Here is an 11,214-nt window from a genome sequence, read left to right on the forward strand (position 1 = left end):
GCAGTCAGTCTTGAAACAAAACAAAGGGTTTCGATGCCTTGAATCGACATGCGCGCAATACATTGTTGTCTGGGGTAGTGTAAACACGAGGCAGGATGGCGGTCAGTGACCAATCAAAATACTCAGAATTGTTTACTAACAACGGATTAGCCAATCAGCGCACAGATGGGACTGTGTGAATGAAGACTTTTTAGGTCATTGATTATTATTAGATCTAGTTTTGGCCGGGAAATTCCGTTAGAAGAAATGCGTAGCTTTCCGACGATACCAAACATGATATTATGGTATCGTGTAATCCAAACTTATAAACGCAGGAAATCTACCGATTTTTGTGAAATTTTTAAGGAAAATGATTACCCCCACCCCTTTCAACCATATTTTCAATGTAAAAACGATATATTCATTAAAAACAAACGTCGAAAAACAATTTACAAAATAATTAATGCCAAATACGATAATCGGAAAATCGATATTTTTATTATTTATTGACCTTTCGGTGACCCGTGGATCCACTTAAAGATCGCAATGCAAATTGTATTTTTACAGTGTCATCGGAACCCAACCTAAGTTTCAAGTTAGAAATAAATCGACTCAGTAGGCTACACGGAAGGGAAGTTCCACCCTCGAAACAGGAGTCATCTTTAATTTAAAGAAAAAACTGAAATAATAGAACATATTTTACACAGGGTATTATTAAAACACCCCAAAAAAAGAACGGAATTTACCGATTTCGTTCATGTGTGCACAAAATAACACCGTGACTAAACGACGCGCGATGTACCTAAACTCCTAAACCAAACGACTGGTTAAGATGTCTGCAACAAAACTAACAAAGGTAATGATTTCTATGCTTCCCTTTAGCCTAAAAATCGTAATCCTAATCCCAACCCCGACAAAAAATGTAGATTACAATCTAAGGGTACATTATTTTACCAAAAGCTTTGCAGCAAGCAATGCCTGAAATAGAACAGAAGAAGAAGAAATGCGTCAACCAAGTTTGTAGAGTCCATTTTGTTTGGGCCTTGTCGGGTCTTGTAGGAGGAGATATGGAATGGTAAAAAAGATGGCGTCATTTATAGAAGACTCACCAAGACTATTGGAATGAATTATAGAAGATTCGAGAAGATTATATTTTACAGACGTACTTACGTGGTCGGGTTGTAGAGCGCTAACCAGAAGGTCTCAGTTTCGGATCTTCGCTTGAGTCCACCTCACTCTGAACTCTGATGCATACGTGACTCACATTAGGGGAGTAAAAAAAGTTGGGTGTTGATCACATTATCCCTTAATACTCCCTTGTTAAGGAAGAATTCAACTCTACTTCATCTGTCCTATGGATCTTTGGGTCTGAAGGACGAACTTTAATTTTTAAAACATACCGCCATGTTTATTTGTTAGAGATCCGTTTGTTTTTGTCTTCTTACAGTCGGCGTTGAAGATCCCATCCCAGACCCCACTGGCATTCCCCCCCACCCCCATCCCTCCCGCCATAGTACTGTCAGGTCTTGGAGAGTCGCAGCTCTTTGATGCCATCAGCGAGGGCAAGACGGAAGTGGTCAAGGCCATCATGACCTACCTGGACAAACCAGAGGCCTTACTCAAGCTCAAGGATCTTGTAAGTCGATTAGCCGTACCCAACTGATCGTGCTCAAACTGTTTCACCCTCCCTCCCCCTCCCTCGCTTAATCTCATCCTCGAGTATCCTCTCCCTCCCCTCGCCCCCTCGAATCTCCCCCTCCCTAACTTTATCCCTAACTTTTTTCAACCTCTTTCCCTCGCTTCACTCCCTTACTTCCTCCCTCACACGACAGGACGGAAATCTTATTACTAGATCAGTGTAAACATAATACTTTTTATAATATTTTTTTTTTTTTGTAACCGAGTACACGTTTTTTTTTTCGTGTGCTATCTCCTGGTGGCTCTATCGTTTGCTTACAAACAGTGTTTCTTCCAGACTTTTTTCTCCGGGGGGGGGGGGCACTTGAAATTTTCGGGGGGGGGGGGGGCGGTAGACTTTCTTCGCGGGGGCGGACACAGTTAAAAGTATATATTTTCTATATAAATTATATAAATTTCATTTCGTTCGGGGGGGGGGGGGGGGGGGGGGGGCTTCGCCCCCCCGAAGAGATGCCTGGAAGAAACTCTGCTTACAAAGCTGTTCACCCTGGTTGGAGTACTCCTCCTGTGTCTGCCAATAGATTCTTCCCAAAGCACGACTGTTATAGATTTTTAGTAGTGCTGTTGTTTTAATTTTAGGGTCAGGATCATGGATAGGGTTTTGGTATGACTTAGGGTTTTTGGTTTGGTACGGGATACAATTTGCATACGATTAAGTAAGTGCTATTAGCGGAAAGTAAACAAAAAACAAACCTAGCACCTCTTTTTAAAGAAGATTACATTATTGTAGCAGAGTTAGACACTGGTATGAACCATACTCCCTTCAACTCACGTGTACACATTCCACTGCGTCCTTTGAAATTCAAATGACCACAAAGTGACCACTACCGGTTGCATCTCTCTAAAACAACCCCGCGAGCTCCCTCTTCTCCCATACTAGAGCAGTTCTAACATCGAGTCAAACTGAAATAGCTTGTTTAGTTTACAATAAACAGCTACATATACAGTCTAAAGAGCCGTACATTGAGTTCACCTGAAATAGCTTGTTTAGTTAACAATTACAACTACATATACAGTCTAAAGAGCCGTACATCGAGTTCATCTGACAGTTCGGTTAATGTCCACGACTCGGTGACTATTTGGGGTTAGAGGATCTTGACAGGATCTTGTTGCTGGACTAGAGCATCTTGTTGCTATACTAGAGGATAGTGGTGATAGACTAGAGGATCTTAATGGTCGACTAAAGAATCTTTTGAGGATCTTGTAACTATTACTAGAGGATCTTGATGCTAGACTAAAGTATCATGATGCTAGACTTGAGGGTCTTGATGCTAGACTGGAAGTCTTTAAAAAAATTGCTACTAATAAAATAGGTATTTGTTATTTTTAACTCTGACCTTGACCTCCCCAGCACGGCTGGACACCGCTTCACTTTGCTGTCCGAGGGAAGCATGTCAAGGTCGTCTATGCTGGGGCGGATGCTCACCCAAAGAACAAGGTTAGAGTTCAACTAGTGGTCTAGGTTTAAAAATAGAGTTCAATTCGTGTTTTTAAAGGCCGCCGGAGTTCAACTCGTGTTTTAAAAGGTCAGGGTTCAACTCGTGTTTTAAAGGGTTAGAGTTAAATGCATATTTTAGCTATACAAAGGTTACGTCACCTCAGGCATTTTCGCCATGAAATACTTTGTTATGATTTAAATGTTTTGTCTTAGGCACCAAAGTATCAGATTGTACCACTTGTGTTAAGCCATAAACTACAGCACCACTTGTATTAAGCCACAAAACCACAGCACCACTTGTATTAAGCCATAAACTACAGCACCACTTGTATTAAGCCATAACCTACAGCACCACTTGTATTAAGCCATAAACTACAGCACCACTTGTATTAAGCCATAAACTACAGCACCACTTGTATTTAGCCACAAAACCACAGCACCACTTGTATTAAGCCATAAACTACAGCACCACTTGTATTAAGCCATAACCTATTGCACCACTTGTATTAAGCCATAAACTACAGCACCACTTGTATTAAGCCATAACCTATTGCACCACTTGTATTAAGCCATAACCTATTGCACCACTTGTATTAAGCCATAAACTACAGCACCACTTGTATTAAGCCATAACCTATTGCACCACTTGTATTAAGCCATAAACTACAGCACCACTTGTATTAAGCCACAAAACTACAGCACCACTTGTATTAAGCCATAACCTATTGCACCACTTGTGTTAAGCCATAAACTACAGCACCACTTGTATTAAGCCACAAAACCACAGCACCACTTGTATTAAGCCATAAACTACAGCACCACTTGTATTAAGCCATAACCTACAGCACCACTTGTATTAAGCCATAAACTACAGCACCACTTGTATTAAGCCATAAACTACAGCACCACTTGTATTTAGCCACAAAACCACAGCACCACTTGTATTAAGCCATAAACTACAGCACCACTTGTATTAAGCCATAACATATTGCACCACTTGTATTAAGCCATAAACTACAGCACCACTTGTATTAAGCCATAACCTATTGCACCACTTGTATTAAGCCATAACCTATTGCACCACTTGTATTAAGCCATAAACTACAGCACCACTTGTATTAAGCCATAACCTATTGCACCACTTGTATTAAGCCATAAACTACAGCACCACTTGTATTAAGCCACAAAACTACAGCACCACTTGTATTAAGCCATAACCTATTGCACCACTTGTATTAAGCCATAAACTACAGCACCACTTGTATTTAGCCACAAAACCACAGCACCACTTGTATTAAGCCATAACCTACAGCACCACTTGTATTAAGCCATAAACTACAGCACCACTTGTATTAAGCCATAACCTACAGCACCACTTGTATTAAGCCATAAACTACAGCAACACTTGTATTAAGCCATAAACTACAGCACCACTTGTATTAAGCCATAAACTACAGCACCACTTGTATTAAGCCATAAACTACAGCACCACTTGTATTAAGCCATAAACTACAGCACCACTTGTATTAAGCCATAAACTACAGCAACACTTGTATTAATCCATAACCTACAGTACCACTTGTATTAAGCCATAAACTACAGCACCACTTGTATTAATTCATAAACTACAGCAACACTTGTATTAAGCCATAACCTACAGCAACACTTGTATTAAGCCATAAACTACAGCACCACTTGTATTAAGCCTCAAAACCACAGCACCACTTGTATTAAGCCATAAACTACAGTACCACTTGTATTAATTCATAAACTACATTACCACTTGTATTAATTCATAAACTACAGTACCACTTGTATTAAGCCATAAACTACAGCAACACTTGTATTAATTCATAAACTACAGCACCACTTGTATTAAGCCATAAACTACAGCACCACTTGTATTAAGCCATAAACTACAGCACCACTTGTATTAAGCCATAACCTACAGTACCACTTGTATTAAGCCATAAACTACAGTACCACTTGTATTAAGCCATAAACTACAGTACCACTTGTATTAAGCCATAACCTACAGTACCACTTGTATTAAGCCATAAACTACAGTACCGCTTGTATTTAGCCATAACCCACAGCACCCCTTGTATTAACCCATAACCTACAGTACCACTTGTATTAAGCCATAACCTACAGTACCACTTGTATTAAGCCATAAACTACAGTACCACTTGTATTAAGCCATAACCTACAGTACCGCTTGTATTTAGCCATAACCTACAGTACCACTTGTATTAAGCCATAAACTACAGTACCACTTGTATTAAGCCATAACCTACAGTACCGCTTGTATTAAGCCATAACCTACAGTACCACTTGTATTAAGCCATAACCTACAGCACCACTTGTATTAAGCCATAACCTACAGCACCACTTGTTCACAGGAAGACAAAACGCCCCTGGATCTATGTGATGAGGAGACTCCATACAGACAAATCCTGGAGGTCAATGACCATGCCCTGGAAGACGGACCGTGAGTACCACAAGCATGTCAGCTGACAGGTGTTTTTTTTTTTATGAACAGACACATTGGCACACTCCAACACGTCAATCCCACCCCATTCCACGACAACAACCCCTTCAGACCTAAACCTTACCCTAACATAAATTTAATTATATTAATATTTAACGCGTTTCTCGTCATTTTTATATCTTTCAACAATAAAAAGTAATCAAGCCATCATTCCTTACATACTCCCCCCCCCCGAAACGCCCATTATGTGTTACGCCATAATACCCCCTTCTTACACATCAAGAAGTACCTAACTAGTTCAAACTTTCCCCCACAGTATCGACTTGTGTAGTTCGTTTATCGGCCGCAAACAGTTGAATCAGATCGGTCCAGACGGCCTGCTGCTCTTTGTTACCTCGGCACTCTGGTCAGAGAGGATGCAGTTTATACTCAGTATTCGAATACGTCCGTACCGAGCCGATCCCCCGATACCACTGCAGCAGGATGAGCAATACTTCAGTGACGTCTGGCACTATAGGTATGGCTTCTATAGCTATAGGTATTGCTTCTGTAGCTGTAGGTATGGCTTCTGTAGCTGCTGGTGTTGCTTCTATAGCTGCAGGTATGGCTTCTATAGCTGCAGGTATGGCTTCTATAGCTGCAGGTATGGCTTCTATAGCTGCAGTTATGGCTTCTATTAGCTGCAGTTATGGCTTCTGTGGCTACAGGTATGGCTTCTATAGCTGCAGGTATGGCTTCTATAGCTGCAGTTATGGCTTCTGTGGCTACAGGTATGGCTTCTATAGCTGCAGGTATGGCTTCTATAGCTGCAGGTATAGCTTCGAAAGCTGCAGGTATGGCTTCTATAGCTGCAGTTATGGCTTCTGTGGCTACAGGTATGGCTTCTATAGCTACATGTATGGCTTCTACAGCTACATGTATGGCTTTTATAGCTGCAGGTATGGCTTCTGTAGCTGCAGGTATGGTTTCTGTTCCTGAAAGTTAGAGCTACAAATATGCCTTCTGTATCAATTAGTTGGCATCAATATTTACAATTACAGAAATGTCGTCTGTGATTAACTGGTATGACTTAAAATACATTTTCGAAATGTATTTTTAGCTGCTGAAATACCACCTGAACCTGCTACTAATTTTAAAAATCTCTCCTAGGACCAACAACCAAGCATGAATTAAAAACGCAGAGAAAATACGCTATTGCCTCCACTGCCCAATTTAGTTTTCCTTCTGTATTCATTGAAGTTTGCGTGCCTTCATACTTCAAAAGATGTTAGTTAGCCTTTACGGTTATAGTGTGAAATATCACTGGTTTAACACTCATCAATCGTGTATTATCCAGCATTATAGATTAAACACGTTTGCTTTTCCGCCAAATATGTTTGTCATGAAAAATTAATAGACCAGATAAACTGATTAAATAGTAAAAAATTAAATTGTAAAAAAAAAAGGTATAGAATTCTCTTTAGACCTAAAGATTGTTTCTCGGCATATGAAGGGAAGGTGTGGTCAGTACTCTGCGCAGCATTTACTTTCCTTACCGTGTGTTAAATACCCATCAGAGCTGGGTGGACTTTGGGACGTGCTACTGACTTGGACCCGGATTCGAATTCGAGACTTTCGGGTTAGTAGCCTATCGCTCTACCGCTTATGCCACGCCGTCCCATGTGATTTCATGTGCTGACTAAATTTTGTTACTGCTGTCCGTGTGTAATTACCTGATAAGTTGATTTTGTTAATGCTGTCCGTGTTTAATGGCCTGATTAGTTGATTAAGTTTTGTTAATACTGTCCTTGTTTAATGACCTGATTAGTTGATAATTAAAATTAATTATGTCAGTGTTTCTCTGTGCTGACAGAATGTTGTGCTGGCTCCACCCCCGGGAGACTCGGGTCAAGGCCTACTTCCTGAAGGTCACGTCCAAGGCCAGATATATTGAACAGGTGCCAGTACGGCTCAGCAAGTACAAGCAATTTGTAAGTATAGGAGGATAATTATAAACTGTTTGTAAGTAGCCTATAGGAGGATAAGTATAAGCAACTTCTAAATAAAGTACAAGTACAAGCTATGTAATTAACCTGACAATTTATTGCTAACCTTTTTCTTCTAGGGGTCATTTCCCAACCCCCCAGCTGATTGGGACGCGACCCGGGCTGAGAGAGAGAAGGCGGTGGTGGATGAGTTGATGAAGAAGTACATGAAAGAACCTGAGGGTCAGTGCTTGACTTGGTCCAGGGCAGTGTTTCTTCTAGACTTTCTTTTCCTCCGGGGGTGCACTTGCAATTTTCGGGGGGGGGGGGGGGGGGACGACAACAATTTCTGGGGGGCGGATACTGTCAAATGTATATATTTTCTATATAAATTCCATTTCGTTCAGGGGGGGGGGGGGGGGGGGGCGGTAGACCCCCCCCCCCGATGAGAAGCCTGGAAGAAACTGGTCCAGGGTTGTTTCCCCTTTTGTTTTTGTCGTTTGTTGCTAATGTAACCTAGGCTAACGCAAATACATACCACAGTGTGAGGGGCAGTCTAAGAAACACATTCATCCTACACTGTGTGGGGGTGGGGAAGAGGCTTGTAGTTTAACCAAACATCCATATATGGGGCTATTAGTACTAGTCACGATGCAAATAAGCAGTCATGTTAAAATAACAGGTGGTCAGGTGTTAAAACCAGGGGGCAAGTGTGCGGTCAAGAGTCTTGGGTTGGGGAAAGCGTTCAGTAATGTCGGAGGGGCAAAGGGTCAGCCAGAAAGAAGTGAGGGCAAGTGAGTAACCGTGCCTGAGTATATTTAATCACAAGAAAAGAGTGGCAAGAGCCAGAATTAAATGCCACTAGACTATAGCTTTAAGCTAAATAGCGTTGTTACTTTGCTGACTAAAATGCAAAAACTAACTTGTGTGATGAAGTATGTTTGTCATCGTTTGCTCCAGATGAAGGCACCAAGGATAAGGACGAGGAGAAGGAGCAGGGAGAGGCCAGCGAGAAAGAGCAGGGAGAGGCCGGGGAGAAGGAGCAGGGAGAGGCCGGCGAGAAGGAGCAGGGAGAGGCCGGTGAGAAGGAGCAGGGAGAGGCCGGGGAGAAAGAGCAGGGAGAGGCCGGCGAGAAAGAGCAGGGAGAGGCCGGCGAGAAGGAGCAGGGAGAGGCCGGCGAGAAGGAGCAGGGAGAGGCCGGGGAGAAGGAGCAGGGAGAGGCAGGGGAGAAGGAGCAGGGAGAGGCCGGCGAGAAGGAGCAGGGAGAGGCCGGCGAGAAGGAGCAGGGAGAGGCCGGGGAGAAGGAGCAGGGAGAGGCAGGGGAGAAGGAGCAGGGAGAGGCCGGCGAGAATGAAGATGTTCCAGAGGAGGACCAGCCTGAAGCTATCAGGCCTGGCACCTTGATGGAGAGGGACTCATCGGCTGGCTGCACGTATGGCATCAGCCGAGGTTTGGGATATCTGGCACTTACAGGTGAGCTTCATCAACATCGTTAAGGAGTACTGCGTTTGTCTTTAGGTTTGCGTTTGTGTTTATGTCTGTATTTGTGTTTGCGCTTGTGTTTGTGTTTTCCTTTTTTGTGTTCTTGTTTGTTTGTGTTTGCGTAACGTTTGCTTTTGTGTTTTCGTTTGTGTTTGCATCTATATTTGTGTTTGCTTTTGTGTTTGCATTTTCGACTTTTTGTTTCTATTTCTGTTTTGTTGTTGTTTATTTTTGTGCTTGCGTAGTGTTTGTGTTGTTGATTTTGCTTATGTGTTTGTGTTTTTGTTATTATATATATATATATATATATATATATATATATATATATATATATATATATATATATATAATATATATGTATATATATATATATATATATATATATATGTATATTGTGTGTATGCGTGCATGTATGAGTGTGCGTGCATGACAGAATGATAACCGCCTAAACTACGTTTCAACAGTTGCTGTGTGTTTCTGCCTGCTCCATACTACCAGTGCCCAGTGGGAAAAGATGCCTGCAGAGTTGTAAGTATTCATAACATATTATATCCATTGGATCATATTCATAACATATTATATCCATTGGATTATTTTTTTTTAAGCCGTAAAGATATGTCATACATTGTTTTATTTCCTCAGGCCTAGTATTGGTGAAGTTGTTGTCCAGATACAAGAGATCCTTCAACAGAATGTAAGTCTCTTACGCTCTATTCGCTTTTATGGAGGGCTTATTATTGCTTTGAAGCTTATGGGTAAAATATCTGTAAATAATTAATTTGTTTATAGGCAGGTCTGTTTGTTAGTCCTAATACATTTTTGCTGATGTTGTTTTTTTTTGTTAAGGTTTTTTTTAAATTTATATTTATTGTATTTTTACAGGGTACGGACTTTTGTTTCTGGTTGCACAAAATAATTTGGTTGTCAACGATGACGAAAATCGTGGCGGCAGAGTTCAAGCTAGACTCAAGAAATTGTTTAAGTTTATTATTGGATTCTGCGTTGGCTACATTTGTAAAAGTGTAGTCGATTCTATGGTAAAAACATGAGAAACTGTTTTGTCAGATTTCATAATAATTTAGAACAGACTATAAATAGTAAAGGCCCTACATAATTATTAAAATATTAGTATTCACCGTTGTAGCGAGGCTTTGTTTTATTTAGTCAAGTGTTTTCGTAACGCATGTGATGTTCCTTGTCTTATATGCAAGACCCTGAGATTGTACATAATTCAGCTCTCGTTGGGTAGATGGATGCAACCAAGAATGGAGAAATTGTGTCCTGCTGTCATGCCGTAAGGAGGGCGACTGAGTCAGCTCGTTTAACAGCCACACAACATTGTATTCAGTGTTTCTTTCAGACTTTTCACAAGGGGGGTACTTGATATTTTCGTGGGGGAGGAGGGGGTAGACTTTCTTCGGGAGGGGTTGTTTGTAACAGTAGATGGAAATCTTCTCGTACATTATGAGAATGTTGAACTGTTTTAAGGAGATAGTTTGGTGGTGGGAATTACCACTGTTAAATGGAACCGAAATTCTCTGAATGGTGGAAAATTTGTTTTACCAAATGTTTAAATGGTAGGAATTTTTAAAAAATCTATTTTTCTTGTTTACAACTCAATTATTATTATGGTTATTATATTTTTCTTTAAGACTTAAATTAGGCTAAAAGCACACAAGCAAAGTTTGACAGCCAACCATTGAAAATCAGGTTTTAAACCCAACCTTAGGTGCTCATGACATACATATGTGCCAGCCTGAGTTCCTCATTGCTGTCTGTCAAGGATTCCCTAGAGCGTCCAATATCTTGAAATAGGTCCAAATGTATCAATTCGTATTTGACTTTTAGTATACTGTTTTTGCTTTATTATTATTATAATTTATCTGCGTGTCATGATTTTCTTTTTAATTTGCATTTCTTTAAAATATAAAAATTATATTGAAACGTTGTAAGAAGTAACAAACAAGGGTAGAGGGAGATAACTCACGATTTGTACTAAAGCTGCCATTTACGTTTAGTTTCATTGCATTACTTCCCATTTAAATCTTTAGAAACTATAGTCAAGGAAGACAACTTTGGGCTAAATTCCTCTATTAGATAGGTATGTTATATAAATTACAATCTTTATCTATTGCAATATCAAATTTTACGAGCTGGTTTCC

The 11,214-nt window shown here is 40.6% G+C and overlaps 1 protein-coding gene across 4 annotated transcripts; it reads left to right on the forward strand.

Annotated features, from left to right (window-relative positions):
* Positions 1 to 805: 805 nt before the first annotated feature.
* On the forward strand, positions 806 to 10,182 carry LOC131943094 (uncharacterized). Of its 4 annotated transcripts, none has more exons than XM_059303112.1 (11): positions 806 to 835; positions 1,427 to 1,615; positions 3,029 to 3,115; positions 5,518 to 5,606; positions 5,923 to 6,123; positions 7,459 to 7,576; positions 7,711 to 7,813; positions 8,531 to 9,043; positions 9,517 to 9,580; positions 9,695 to 9,807; positions 9,935 to 10,182. In XM_059303112.1, exons 1-11 carry the CDS (start codon positions 812 to 814, stop codon positions 10,099 to 10,101), a joined length of 1,668 nt encoding a protein of 555 aa, XP_059159095.1. In that variant the 5' UTR covers positions 806 to 811; the 3' UTR covers positions 10,102 to 10,182. The 4 variants fall into 4 exon arrangements, with proteins under 4 accessions (XP_059159095.1, XP_059159096.1, XP_059159098.1 ...); XM_059303113.1 differs by having other exon boundaries at positions 9,695 to 9,746; XM_059303115.1 differs by lacking the exon at positions 5,923 to 6,123.
* The last annotated feature ends 1,032 nt before the right edge of the window (positions 10,183 to 11,214 follow it).

Source organism: Physella acuta, unplaced genomic scaffold (genome assembly GCF_028476545.2).
Source record: "Physella acuta isolate Inbredline_101_S28 unplaced genomic scaffold, ASM2847654v3 ptg000441l, whole genome shotgun sequence".
NCBI classification, from domain to species: domain Eukaryota; kingdom Metazoa; phylum Mollusca; class Gastropoda; family Physidae; genus Physella; species Physella acuta.